Source organism: Pelophylax lessonae (genome assembly GCF_965119305.1).
Source record: "Pelophylax lessonae genome assembly, chromosome: 6".
NCBI classification, from domain to species: domain Eukaryota; kingdom Metazoa; phylum Chordata; class Amphibia; order Anura; family Ranidae; genus Pelophylax; species Pelophylax lessonae.
In genome coordinates this window covers 331,986,558-332,002,247 of record NC_138773.1, presented here as the reverse complement: position 1 = coordinate 332,002,247, position 15,690 = coordinate 331,986,558, and the positions used below count along the sequence as shown (strand labels likewise).

Below are 15,690 nucleotides of genomic sequence, written 5' to 3'. Positions count from 1 at the left end.
TCTCTCTGCATTGAAGGGGGCACACTGGTCTCTCTGCATTGAAGGGGGCACGATGGTCTCTCTGCATTGAAGGGGGCACGATGGTCACTCTGCATTGAAGGGGGCACGCTGGTCACTCTGCATTGAAGGGGTCACGATGGTCTCTCTGCATTGAAGGGGACACGATGGTCACTCTGCATTGAAGGGGGCACGCTGGTCACTGGTCACTCTGCATTTAAGGGGGCACGCTGGTCACTGGTCACTCTGCATTGAAGGGGGCACGCTGTGGTCACTCTGCATTGAAAAGCGGCACGCTGGTCACTGGTCACTCTGCATTGAAGGGGGCATGCTGGTCACTCTGCATTGAAGGGGGCACGCTGTGGTCACTCTGCATTGAAAGGGGGCACAATGGTCTCTCTGCATTGAAGGGGGCACGATGGTCACTCTGCATTGAAGGGGCACGCTGGTCACTGGTCACTGTGCATTGAAGGGGGCACACTATACCTTGATTACTGAAGGCCCCTTTAACACTTTTGTGACCTCAAAGTCACAATTTTTTTCCACATTTTTTGCCGCAAAGCAATGCCTATTACATTTTTCTGTTTGCGCCCCCCCAAAAAAAATTTTGAGCACCAGCCGCCACTGTGTACAAATATACAAACAGTTTAAGGTGCATGGATGGATGCACCCCCCACCAAACAAATCTGCCTGGTGGGGATTTTAGCAAACAAACTCACTGACTATCTGCCTCTACTGTGAGCCCACCGGTAGAGAAAATAAAGATTAGTCACACTACACATATGCAATAATCACAGAAGTAACTTTCTGAACAGTTGAGTGAGAAGACCCGAGTCCTTACAAGGGCGACCTTCTCACTCCACTCCCTGACTCCTCTGCCATTCAGTGTTTTCACACGCCGGGTCCAATTCTCCCCCTCTCCTCTGGGGAAATCTGTGCCTTATCTCTGACTACTTATGCAGAGTCCTTAGAGAAGTTAGACTCAGCATCTTCCTGATGTGACTCAGAACGCTTCTCCTTTTTTTGGAAACAGGGCAAACCACTGGAGCCTGAGTGGCCTGCAGTCCTGCTGAGACAGGGAAATATGAGGGGTTTTCCAGGGCAGCCCTCATCAACTTCTTGGATGCACCGCCCAAGGCTGTGACGGCCACCCGTTTTTTTTCCTCTTGTTTGAAAATTGCACAGTTTCTTGCATAATATTTGTAATCCAAAAGATCCTGGCCCAATGGCCCAAGGGATCTATGAGGTTCAAAATACCTCCTTAAGACCCTGGCCCGATGGCCCAAGTGTTCTGTAGAACAACACAACACTTTCAACCTGAACAGTAACTTGTATAACTCAGCATTATATTTTCTTTGTCAGTGTGATGGTTAGCCAGCCCTAAATACACAGTTTTGCAATGAAAGAAATCCATTTAGATATAGTATTCTGGGTGGGGAACCCTGACAAGGGCTCCCTGGCTGTCTCGCACTCGGATGGACCAGGCCTGGCCCAACCCGTCTGGACGATGGACCTCCACCCTATCAATGTAAATGGATCGTCCATAGAGCCATTGAGTTTTCACCGCATCAATTCTTTCCTTGAGGTCTGTCCTTGGTGAGTCCCAAAAAGGTTTGGGGACAAAGAGAAAGTCCCATATGGCTTTGTCACACCAGAAGTCCCTTTGTTTTTCAACAACATGACCTCCCGAGGAGCATATGGATAGTCAAATCCGTACTCCATCGCCACCTTGCGCTGCATCCACCTCTGCATTCGAGATAGTCGGGGGAGGGTTTTCCTGTTGCCTCTCCCTGGAAAGGAAAAGGGGGTCTCTTTTCTCATAATCAATGAGTCATATGCCTAGCTTTGGTCCCGAGCCCAGGCATAGTTGGCAGGTGGGGATAGGTCTGGGATCCTCTTAGTGTATGCCTCACAAAACCCCAGTTTTTGAGCTAAATTCCCTCTTTCTATAGCCTCTTTAGTCTCTTTATCAGGAACAGTGACAACTTCGGGGCCTGGTGAGCTGCTCCCAGCCTCAGAACCCCAATCCCATTCTGTCTCGTCCTCAGATCTCCAGTCGTCTATTTCTTCCTCAATAGACCCATGTTTATACTGAAAGGAAGGAGACCCTACATTAATAATTCCGGCCCCTTCCTCACTGCTAGGGCTGGTTGGTGAGGCCTTGATGGCCTCAGGCCATTTTTGCTGTGGAATGGGAACAGGGGCAGACCTTGTTGCTGCTGCGGTGGGTACTGGTGCACCCTCTGGCCACCTCCTGGCCTGCTGGGTAGGCATGCACCCTCTCCCCAGAGATCCCAGTGACCGAGTCCCTCTCACTGATAATGCTGGCCCAATGTCAGCTTGCATGGCCTCCAGCTTTATCATAACTCAAATCATGCCCCTCCCGCCTCCCTCTCCCGGAGCCAGCTGTCCCTCTTTGCCAGGCAAGAGAATTATCCTGCTGTCACAAGCACGGTCAATAGTCCTCTCCCCAACACATGTGCAAGTAAGGCCCACCATACTGTCTCCGAAGATAGTTCCACTGCCTCCCCCGGCATGGCCGACTGCAATCTTCACAGTATGTGTCAGGGAAATCACCTTTAGACCACAAGCTGATACAAGGAAAGAGGCATTTAATACTCGTATACGAGGAGACAAGTACAGGAGATTGTCAGATATTCACCCACCGGTTCTAGCCGCCTGTGACCTGTGGTATAGGGCACCATACACAGTAGCTAGCCTAGTTGGCTTCTTATCTGAGACTTGTCTGCCTTCTTAAGCTAGCTCGCACATTTATATACAGTTAAACATCCTGACTTAACTCTTCCCCCAGGACAATGAGGAATGTCTGTTTTTATTGCCATTTCCTTAAAGGGGAAGAAGCTTCATCTTACAAACTCTGAAATCTAGCCATTACCATATATAGTATAGGGCATTTAAAACCAGTTAGATTGTATTCAAGCAGAACAAAATGGTCAGCCTTATACATAAATGATTATAAAGACATTCTTAATTTCTCTAACAGTATCAATGCAATCACTGTATAGAATAAATGTCCTGCTGTTATAAGCACGGTCAACATCAGTCCATATAGCTTGCACACACACCTGGCCCCTGGCACCTTGCTCCTTGTGACCCTGACCACCATTTTCTTCGTCCCTCCCTGAAACTTTCTCTGTTAGGCAGCTGCAGCTTCTGTTCACTGACATAAACTTCTTCCCTGCTCTCCAATGCCTGATAGCAGAGTACATGTCATAACTGAAGTGGAAGGTTCCCACCATTTTGCAGAACCGACTGGAACATTTGCATTGCCATGGGCAACCTTCCATGTGCACTTCAATCTTCATCCCACTCTCCCTGCCTCCCGCAGAACTAACCTCACACTTGGCTTGAGTTTTGTAGAAAAGTTCCGGCCACAAAAATGGAGATTTTCAACATTTTCTTTGACCGTTGCCAAGGGCAACCGACCCAGTAACCCATGGCGAAATCCCGGACGAGCCCCCAAATGTAGCATGATTTCCAGCCGTTTTGCTGCTTATTGGTCCGCCAGGATTAGCGCTAACAACCACAGCACATTTAAGCATGTTCTCCAATTGTGAGCACTGAGACAAGGAACAGTCCAGTATCTTTTGTTTTTTTATGTTTATTGTGAACTTGGATGGGAGAAAGGATAGTTACATAGTTTGTGAGGTTGAAAAAAGACATCAGTCCATCCAGTTCAACCTGTGATGTGTGTGTGTTTGCTGTTAACCGTACATTGAATACCCCTGTATGTTGTACATTGTATACCCCTGTATGTTGTACATTGTATACCCCCTGTATGTTATACATTGTATACCCCCTGTATGTTGTACATTGTATACCCCCTGTATGTTGTACATTGTATACCCCTGTATGTTGTACATTGTATACCCCCTGTATGTTGTGCATTGTATACCCCTGTATGTTGTACATTGTATACCCCCTGTATGTTGTACATTGTATACCCCCTGTATGTTGTACATTGTATACCCCCTGTATGTTGTACATTGTATACCCCTGTATGTTGTACATTGTATACCCCTGTATGTTGTACATTGTATACCCCTGTATGTTGTACATTGTATAACCCTGTATGTTGTACATTGTATACCCCTGTATGTTGTACATTGTATACCCCCTGTATGTTGTACATTGTATACCCCATGTATGTTGTACATTGTATACCTCTGTATGTTGTACATTGTATACCCCTGTATGTTGTACATTGTATAGCCCCTGTATGTTGTACATTGTATACCCATGTATGTTGTACATTGTATACCTCTGTATGTTGTACATTGTATAGCCCCTGTATGTTGTACATTGTATAGCCCCTGTATGTTGTACATTGTATACCCATGTATGTTGTACATTGTATACCCCCTGTATGTTGTACATTGTATACCCCTGTATGTTGTACATTGTATATCCCTGTATGTTGTACATTGTATACCCCTGTATGTTGTACATTGTATAGCCCTGTATGTTGTAGATTGTATACCCCTGTATGTTGCCCATCTAATAGTTTTTTGAAGCTATCGATGCTCCCTGCTGATACCACTGCTTGTGGAAGAGAATTCCACATCCTTACTGCTCTTACAGTGAAGAACCCCCTGCGTACTTTAAGGTTAAACTGCATTTCCTCTAGTTTTAGTGAGTGGCCACGTGTCTTATTGTATTCCCTTTCTCTGAATAGTTTGTTCCTTATGCTAGGGTCACCAGTACAGTATTTGTACATTGATATCATATCCCCTCTCAATCGTCTCTTCTCCAGAGAGAATAGGTTCAGTGCTTGTAGTCTTTCCTCATAGCTGATGTCCTCCATTCCCCTAATTATTTTTGTTGCCCTTCTCTGGACTCTCTCCAGTTCCAGCACATCCTTCCTGAGGACCGGTGCCCAGAACTGGACAGAATACTCCAGATGTGGCCGGACCAGAGTCTTGTAGAGAGGGAGAATAATCTCTTTATTTCTGGAGTGAATCCCCTTTTTTATACATCCCAGTATTCTGTTGGCTTTGCTTGCAGCGGCTTGGCATTGCATGCCACTGCCAAGCCTGTTGTTTACCAGTACCCCCAGGTCCTTTTCCATCCTAGACTCACCCAGAGGCTTCCCCCCTAGTGAGTAGCTTGCTTTCTGGTTTCTGGCATCCAAGTGCATTACTTTATTTTTTTCAACATTAAACCTCATCTGCCATGTAGTTGCCCCCCCCCCCCCATTATTTTGTTCAGATCCGCTTGTAAGGTTTCCACATCCTGCATAGAAGATATTGGCATGCTTAGTTTAGTATCATCCGCAAATACTGAGATTGTACTAGATATCCCCTCCTCTAGATCATTTATACATCTTTATCCAGATACACCACATCCACAGGCCTTCCTTTATCCAGATACACCACATCCACAGGCCTTCCTTTATCCAGATACACCACATCCACAGGCCTTCCTTTATCCAGATACACCACATCCACAGACCTTCCTTTATCCAGAGATACACCACATCCACAGGCCTTCCTTTATCCAGATACACCACATCCACAGACCTTCCTTTATCCAGATACACCACATCACAGACCTTTCTTTATCCAGATAAACCACATCCACAGACCTTCCTTTATCCAGATACATCACATCCACAGGCCTTCCTTATCCAGATACACCACATCCACAGGCCTTCCTTATCCAGATACACCACATCCACAGACCTTCCTTTATCCAGATACACCACATCCACAGACCTTCCTTTATCCAGATACACCACATCGACAGGCTTACCTTTATCTAGGTGGCAGCTCACTTTATCATAGAAGGTTAATAGATTTGTTTGGCAAGAACGATTTTTTATTAATCCATGCTGATTACTACTAATAATACCGTTTTCATTACTAAAGTCTTGTATGTGGTCCCCTAACATCCCCTCCAAAATCTTGCAGACTACTGATGTTAGGCTGACCATCCTATAGTTACCCGGGATATATCTCGGCCCTTTTTTAAATATTGGTACCACGTTGGCTTTTTTCCTCACAGGTGGCACCATACCCGTCTGTAAACTATCCTTAAAGATCAAGAATAATGGTCTGGCAATCACCTGGCTGAGCTCTTTAAGAACCCTCGGGTGCAAGCCATCCGGTCCCGGTGATTTATTTATGTTAAGTTTCTCTAGTTTAGTTCTAAGTCTATCTTCTGTTAGCCATGGCGGTATTTTCTGAGGTGTGTTATTTAGTTTGGCCTTACAAGCTGGGTTAGTGTAGCCCCCAATTCTTTTGTGAAGACTGAAGAGAAGAAATTATTTAACACTTTCGACCTTCTCTCTGTCCTCTGTGGCCAAATCTCCCTTCATCGTCTTTTATGGGGCCTCGCTTTCTTACTGTTTATATACTTAAAGAATTTCTTGGGGTTCTTTTTACTCTCCTCCGCTATATGTCTCTCGTGTTCTATTTTAGCCGCCCTGATTTCATCTTTACATTTCTTATTACACTCTTTGTAATGCTTAAATGCTGCCAATGACCCCTCAGTCTTGTATTTTTTGAAGGCCTTTTCTTTAGTATTAATATGCATTTTTATGTTGGAGTTTAGCCACCCAGGGTTTAGTTTTGCTCTTTTAAATTTATTTCCCTTTGGAATGCACTGGCCAATCCCCTTGTTAAGTATGCTCTTGAAGCACTCCCATTTTTCCTCCATGTTCTTTGTTCCCAGGGTTCTATCCCAATTGATATTTTCTAGCAGCGAGCGCAGTTTTGGGAAATTGGCTCTTTTGAAATTCAGTGTCCTTATATTACACCTCTGCTTCCTATAACTGTAATTAATACTGAAACTTATTGACCTATGGTCACTGTTTCCTAAGTTGTCCCGTATTTCTATATCCGTGAGCAGGTCTGTATTGTTGGTAATCAGTAGGTCAAGTACCGCATTGTTTCTTGTCGGTGCATTCACCATCTGACCCATGAAATTGTCCTGCAAAACATTTAGGAACTGCCGAGCCTTGGCTGAATGTGCGGTTCCTGAGGGATGAGTGGGATACTCCTCTGGCTTACCAGTGCACAATTTTAGTGGGACAACTGAAAAACGCCTATTTGCGTTGACCTGACGCTGGCTGGATGCCGGTCAACGCCGGATGACGCTGGTTAATGCTGACTTGCTGTCGTTGACCCTCTTTCACTCACTTATCTTCAGGGCTAAAGAACTGGCACCCCCTTTCCAAACCCCCTCTACTGGTTAGCTGGCTCCTGGATCCCTCCAATCTTCTGGAGTGGTCCCCTATCCTAGGCAGACCCCGGGGGCAGTTTACAGTACTCACGACTCTGCTTTTCTGGAAACTTCTGCCCAGCAGCTCCACTCAGTCCACAGCACACTGGATCCCTCTCTGCAGCTCAGCTCAACCTTCTGTCCTTCAGGCCGACCGCCAAGGACCCCTTCACTACCGCTGACAGGAGGAAAGAAAGCCGTCACCCTCCTCCTGGGACTCTGCTTGCCGCCAAAGACACCCTGTCATGTGCTCCCCTCAGACTTATATCCCTTCCCAGGATGCATTGCGGCAAATTCTGCCCACTGGGATAGATACAAGCCCTGGTGTGCTATTGGCCAGGTTTCCTCCACTGTCCAATATGTTAGTATAGTGTAGTATGTTTTGTAATAATAAATTATTTTAACCACTTGCCGACCGCCGCAAGTACATATACTGCAGCGGTCAGCCCCTCCTGGGCAAAGTGACGTACCGGTACGTCACTTGCCCACGAGCCAATAGGGGGCGAGCGCGTGCCGCCGGAGGCGCACTCCTGCCCCCGCTCGTTCACAGGGATCCCTGCGTGTGTGATCTCCCACTGGAGAGGGAGAAAGGCAGGCGGCTGATGTAAACACAAGTGTCTGTCATTCTCCCTGGTGTAACTGCAGAGATCATACGATCCTGCTATGTAGGATCGTATGTCTCTGTGGTTACATGAAAAGCCACGCCCCTTGAAAGTTAGAAGCATGCCCCTAGGGACACATTTAACCCCTGCATCTTCAATAAAGTTAACCCCTTCCCTGCCAGTGTCATTTTTACAGTAACAGTGCATATGTATAGCACTGATTACTGCAGTAATGTCACTGGTAACCCCAAAAGTGTCAAAAATGTCAGTCAGGGGTCCGATCTGTCCGCCGCAATGTCGCAGTCCCGCAAATAAAATCGCAGATCACCACCATTACTAGTTAAAAAAAAAACAATAAAAATGACAGAAATCTTTCCCTTAGTTAGTAAACGCAATAACTTAGTAAACGCAAACCAATCAAAATACGCTTATTGCGTTTTTTTTTTACCAAACATATGTAGCAGAAAACAAATTGGCCTAAAATGTTAAAAAATTTTGATTTTTACATTTTTTGGGGGGGAATTTCATATAAAAAAATGTGAAAAATATTGTTATCTTTTCAAAATTATCGCTCTTTTTTTGTTTATAGCGTAAAAAATAAAAATCGCACAGGTGATCAAATACCACCAAAAGAAATCTCTGTTTGTGGGAAAAAAAGGACATCAATTTCATTTGGGTACAGCGTCGCACGACCGTGCAATTGTCCGTTAAAGTCACGCAGTGCCAAATTGCAAAATAGGGCCTGGTCTTTGAGCAGCCAAATCCTCCGGGGGTTAAGTGGTTAACATACTACACTATGGGCGTATCGCTATATTTTCTCCATATGTGAGCAGTGGCAACATAGGAAGTCGGTAGGAAAGCTGGGAAGTCCAGGGACACATTCTTACTGCAACAAAGGCTACATACCCCTGCAGGGGTAAGGATCTGTGGTGAGTGCAAAACCATAGGGGATTCGCACCTGCACGAGCCTTGATGCACCAAGGAGGAAGAAAGCACAATCACCATAAGATTGGATAGATTTCACAGCACAGGATCACGGGGAAGACTCCCCATTGGTTTCGAACACTCATATAGGACTAAAGAAGCACAGGCACTTTTTCAGCTATTAGGCTCCTTTCACACACTGTGTCCGTCAAACGGACTCCGCTTTTCTCAGCGGGGGATCGATCCGCCGATCCCCCGCTGAGCAGGAGAATGACAACTGTTCTCCGCACTGTGTGTGGAGACACAGCTGTCAGAGCCCCATAGATCTCTATGGGGGAATCGGATGGGAACGGACCGTCGGTCCGTTCTCATCCGATCCGATCTGCTGGACAGGTGGAAAATAGGGTTTCCATCCGTCCAGATTTGTCTCCGCTGAAATCCGATGCCCCATAGGGATGCATGGGGGGACCGTTCAGATCCGCCAAAAAAACGGACAGGCGGATCTGAACGGTCCGCCTGTGTGAAAGGGCCCTTAGCGAATAGCTGCAATACACAGGATTACCATTGTATGGACTGTTAAGACACTATCATGAATCAGTACTATTTATTTGATAAATGTCACCTTAAGTATAATGTATTTGTTTTATTTATTTTCATCTATTTAAGCACCTTAATAATACGGTGGGTTAATTAATTATAGAGGTATTCCATTCAATAGCACATTGGCACGTTACAAATCACCAATTTATTTATTTCACATTTGCATCTTGCATATCTATTTGTGCACGCCACTCCCTCTAGTGGCTAAGGAAGGGCATCACATCCTCAGCACTTGATTGAATTTTTTATCCAGCACCATGCACTTTCTTATCATTGGATGAATTTTTATTTATATTTTTATTTATTAGTACTCATTGGTATTGTATATATTTCTGACTTTGGTTTCATATTTGATTGTACACACATCAGAGAAGCACCAACCTCACACCTCCCCTTTTTTACTGCTATATCTGCTACTGGACCCCAGCTTGCTCACCTCCTAGTGGGGTGATCCTGAGGACCACAACCTGGTACTAACATGCAGCTAAACCCATCTCCACCATCAGGAGCTCTCAGGAACACCGGTTAGTGCTAAGACCCTGCACCTCAGGTGAGCCGGTGTCATCCGCCTGGGTGACCTGCTTGTGCACCTATCCTACTAATTGGTGGGAGCCTCTCCATTGGTTTAGCTGCTGGTCTCCGAGCCTGACCCCTGAATGCGATGCCAATTGTTGATGAAAAAAATGACAAAACTCTTCCTGTAGAATATATTCCATACAGATTGTCATGAATTCCTTCTCCTGTTTGAAGGATTCTCATATCCAGTCAGGGGCGTAAGTACAGGGGTTGCAGGGGTGGCAATCGCAACCGGGCCCCATGCTCAAGGGGGCCCATGTGGCTCCCCCGTACACCTGAATAGGAGGGGAGGCGGGGGCAGCATGTAGAGAAATCACTGTCCTCCTTTTTCCTTCTGTAGCTGCAGGAGGAAAATGGAGGAGATTGGTTCCTCTGTATGCTGCCCCCGCCACTCCTCCTATCCAGTTCCCTTGTGTTCTGCTGTCTCTGGGCCCTGTGTGCTCCCCTGGTCCCCCCTCCCCACTGTGCTGCCCCCCCCCCCACTGAGCTCCCCTCCCTCTCCTGCCGGCTGCTACAGGGGATATGTCACAATAGAGAACCAGGAAGGGGTTGGTAAATATGTAATTTTACCAGCTCCTTCCTTTTCTGAATGGACAGAGTCATAGTCAGTCACATTGTAAAAAAAATAAAATAAAATTATGAAAAACAATACAATTAAAATACCAAAAAATAAAAACTACCGACATCAGTGGGTGAACTTCCAGGATCACAAAGGTCACACTTGCGACAGGGCCCTGGCATTCCACCACTGTGGGGAGGCCCCAAGATGGCAGGAAGGGGACCCACTGCAGAACTTGTGAAAAGGTCCCGCTGCGGGACCATAATAAATGGCCCCGCAACGAGAGTAAAGGGCCCCAGGGTGCCAGTGGTCCAGGGGGCCCTTCATGGTTTCTTGCACCGGGGCCCTGAAGGTTCTAGTTACGCCTCTGTATCCAGTGATGGTAGTAACTGCGTTTAAGTAAACGGCGTTACTTAACGCAGTTACTTTAGAGGGTATCGAGTAATCTAACTGAATACTCGTGCCCTCCCTGTAACGCCGTTGCCGCTACTTCGGCTGCGTTACCGCAATTACATCTACCGCCACTAGATGGCAGTAGTGTAATTGTAATTCCCCCTCTCCTCTATGACCGTGGCCGGTGCTGTCCGCGGTACTGGAAAGAGGGAGGAGGAGGAGACTCTGTGAGGAGAGGCGAGCGGCAGAGCACAGCGCGCCAGGCCCAGGAGGGCAGAGCATTCGACCAGCCGACCACCATTGCCACTTTGCCAGCCTGGCCGGCCAAAATATAGTCCAGGAGTCTCCAGGGCAGAAGGAAGTCCACCACCACACACAGCCAGCCCAGAAGAGAGAGGCGCACACAGCACAGGCAGACAGACAGGCCTGGAGGAGGAGGACGGAGCCAGACGGACCCCAGTGTGCTTTCCTGGGCAGGCCACACCACCACCATCAGCCAGCCAGGCAGCACAGCAGGTACCAAAAAACAAAAACCAAAATAAGGTTACTCACAGACTCAGTCACAGTCAGGACTCAGACCCCCACCACCAGTGTGCCACACCGCCACCACCAGTGTGCCACACCACCACCACCACCACCAGTGTGCCACACCGCCACCACCAGTGTGCCACACCACCACCACCACCAGTGTGCCACACTGCCACCACCACTACCAGTGGGCCACACCGCCACCACCAGTGTGCCACATTGCCACCACCAGTGTGCCACACCACCACCACCACCACCAGTGTGCCACACCACCACCACCACCACCAGTGTGCCACACCACCACCACCAGTGTGCCACACCACCGCCACCACCACCAGTGTGCCACACTGCCACCACCACCACCAGTGTGCCACACTGCCACCACCACTATCAGTGGGCCACACCGCCACCACCAGTGTGCCACATTGCCACCACCAGTGTGCCACACCGCCACCACCACTACCAGTGGGCCACACCGCCACCACCAGTGTGCCACATTGCCACCACCAGTGTGCCACACCGCCACCACCACTACCAGTGGGCCACACCGCCACCACCACTACCAGCAGCCAGCCACTCCAGGCAGCAGGTACCAAAAAAAAAAAATACAGTTACTCACACAGTCAGGAGGACTCAGTCCCCCACAGTGTGCCACACCGCCACGACCAGTGTGCCACACCGCCACCACTATTAAAGATCTTATAGAACATAATTGCATTATAGAATAGTAAAAAAAAAATCGCAGTTACTTTGCTGAGTAACTAATTACCTTTTCAATGTGGTAACTGAGTCACTCAATTACTTTTTGGGAGAAGTCATTTGTAACTAATTACTTTTTTAAAGTAAGATGACCAACACTGCTCATATCGCTCTCCATGCTGAATCTCCTCAACCAATGGCAAGCTGGCATTTCTGCTGAGATTGAGTTTTTGCCTTAGGAAATGTTGGAAAGATCCCCTTCTCCCGGCCAGGACTTCCAGAGGCCAGATGTGGACTTTCTCTGTCTTACAATAAAATAGGAGAGGAACAGTACTAACTGAAGAGAAACGACTTTAGGGTTCCTTGGCTCTCTCTCCACCTGAGAAGATGGCTTCTTGTTCCTATGGCTACAGCAATGTGGATTGGCTCTGACTCTTATCCAGTCAGTACCCTGCAGGGCTTTTTTTCAGCAGGAATGCGGGGGAACGCAGTTCCGGCACCTCCGGCACTGAATGTATGCAAGTAGTGCTGGGGTGTGCTGAAGGGTCTACTGATGCTGGCTGCTAGGGGATGTATTGTAGCTGGAGGGGATCCATATTTGCACTGCAGGGGGGTCTATTGTTTCTGGGGAAGTCTATTGTTACTGGTGGGGGATCTCTTGTTGCTGGGGTTTGTCTTATGTTGCTGGGGGGTCAGTTGTGTCAGTTGTTGCTGGGAGAGATCTACTATTAAGGGGGGTCTATTGATGCAGGCTGTGGGGAGATCGGTTGTTGCTGCCAGCGCTTTATTATTGTACTGTGGGATATATTGTTGTGGGTGGTGCATTTTTGTTGGATGGATCTATTGTTGCTGGAGAGTGTATTGATGTTGCTGGCTGCAGGAGATCTATTTTACTGATTTTCTTGTTATCATTAACAATCATTAACAAATTCCATACTTACTTGGTACCAAAAATAGTTCTGTATTCTCTATAAAGGGCAGTACTGGGAGGTGGGCAGGGGGTGGAATCAGGGAACGGTCCTCGGAGGTGGGTAGGGGCGGAGAAAAAGAGTGAGTCAGAAAGGGGGAGTTCCTGCAGCTATTTTTCGAGAAAAAAAGTCCTGAGACTGGGATACCCCAATGTGGCTTCTTCTGCCATTTTGGAATAATTTACAGTGATCTCAATGCTACGACCTCCCTTCCAGATTGTCAGGTGACTTCACAATGGATCACTTGTTATCCTCATACATTGGTGTGAAATGAAACTCACATCGCTGATCTCCACCAAATATTACAGCTCTGGACCAAGATGGATATTGAAGGCTGTTACAGGGGGGGGGGGGGGGGTCTCATAAAATTAAAGATTGTGAATGGCCAGATGTTGAAGTGAAGATCTTTGTATCTGATAAGTGACAGTAGCTCTGGTCAGGGAAGAGGACTTTGGTTCACAATCACAACACTCTGGAAAGGAAATCGACTGTAAACTGGAGAAGGGATCAGCAGGCAGTGCAGTCAGCACCGGTACAGACATTCTATGGGGCTCAGAGGGATATTCATGGGCTAACAATGTTGTTAGGAGGAAAGGATACCACATATTGTCTGCATCAGTGGTTCTCCACTCCGGTCCTCAGGACCCACTAACAGGCCAGGTTTGCAAGAAAACTGAATTACATCCCAGGTGAGATCAGTTGCTGCTCAGTGATTGCAGTATTCTGGTCTGAATCTCTCCAAGGTAATACTTAAAATCTGGCCTGTTAGTGTGGCCCCGAGGACCGGAGCTGGTCTGCATCTTCTGATCAATAACAAGCAAGTAACAGCAGCGCTAGTTCTGATTATCCGGTCATAATGACGCAATTGCAAAAGCAAAACAAAGTAACACAGATTGTGCAACTATAAATCCAATAATATGAAGAAATAAAATCCAAAGTGATACGCGCCCTTCACATGAAATGTGTCCAATTCATTATAATGTCAATCCCATGAATTCACTTAAAACCGATATAATGAAAATTGCTTCATAAGAAGATTGGTGCTGAACAGAGCAAACCCAAAGTCCAGCGTCCAATCCAGAGGCGTAACTAGAACCTTCAGGGCCCCGGTGCAAGAAACCATGAAGGGCCCCCCCGGACCCCTGGCTGGGGCCCTTCCCTTCAAGCCTGGAGCTCCTCCCACTGATCCTTTGTTTTTGCTTTTTTTAATTGCTACATTATCACAGGACAATAATCAGGGCTAGTGCTGCTGTTATTGATGTTGGGAGTCTGGCTGCTCCTTATTGGTGGCTGAAGCACTGGTTATGTATATTTTCTGTGGTGCAGATCACTGTTTTTTTTTTTTTTTAATTTCTCGTCTGATCACCAAATGATTCTCTTCTCCATGATGCCATTATAGAACTGATCATACACTATACAATCTGATTGTACAATCTCTGTACAATCTCCTTTAAAGAGATACAATGTATACCTAGACTTAGATAATGCTGACAAATTTCCATTACTGATTACTCTATAATGAAAGTATGAATGTAAAATGGGATTTTAGCATCGTTACTTAATATTCTATAATGCTATGCTCCGGTCCTCTTTAACTTGTGTGTGTTGGGTTATTATATGACATTTTTATACACTCAGAATTTGATTATTTTCTTCCATTGCATATTTTATTTTGTTTTTTAGGGTTGCCGGGAATTAGAGGGGAGAAAGGAGCTCCGGGGCTCCCAGGAATGAGAGGAGAGAAGGGGGATACAGGTGAGACTGGAAATCCAAGAACACGAAATATATAGAAAGGGGGAGGGGCCCAGAGTACAATGGATGAATGGTTTGTGGACCCTCCACCCAGAACTGGATAGACATTCCATTATCACCTGTATCTGATTGCAGGACTTCCTGGCCAGAGAGGAGATGGTGGCCCTCCCGGATCGCAGGGACCCCCTGGACCAACTGGACTTAGTGGGAAAGATGGTGAGAAAGAAACCGCCTGAGTAAAGAGGAGGAGCTTATGTCTTGTAGATATCTCTACAGAGAGGAGGAGGAGGGGATTACCATCTATACCGGGATTATTGAACATACTGTACAATAAGGGGATAATATTAATAAATTACCAATCATTGTAATCTTATACAAATGATAAATAGTCAATTCTGCTCACTAGCCAAGGTATATTTTTGTCTCCTAAAGGGGTGAAAGGTGAACCAGGAGTTCCGGGACAAAAAGGTAAAATAATCTCAAATTACACAATCATCTTCCTGCAAAATGTTCAATGAATGCCAGAATTTATCATGGCCACTGGGAGCCACCATGGCCGCCAGGAGTTATCATGACCTCCTTAAGACTATCATGACAGCCTGGAGTCTTCATGGACACCAGAGATCACTATGGCTGCCAGGAGTAATCAAGACTACCTAAAGACATGATGTTTGCTAGGAGTCATCATGGCCACCAGGACTCATAATGACCTCACATCATTATGGTCACAGGGAGTCATCATGGCAGCTTGGAATCCTCATGGCCACTTGAAATCACCATGACTCCCGGGAGTCATCATGGATGTGGGGACTCATCAAGACCATCTGAGACTGCTATGGCCACAGAGAGT

General features: G+C 46.7%; 1 protein-coding gene across 1 annotated transcript in view; it reads left to right on the top strand.

Moving 5' to 3' along the window:
- MARCO (macrophage receptor with collagenous structure) overlaps positions 1-14,885 on the top strand; it is a gene marked incomplete at its 5' end in the record, with an annotated part of 43,304 nt that extends 28,419 nt beyond the window's left edge. The window contains one exon of the mRNA XM_082261968.1: positions 14,772-14,885. Within this exon, the coding sequence (XP_082118094.1) occupies positions 14,772-14,878 (107 nt within the window). The 3' untranslated portion in view covers positions 14,879-14,885. The remainder of the gene's footprint in view (positions 1-14,771) is intronic.
- Positions 14,886-15,690: the final 805 nt, after the last annotated feature.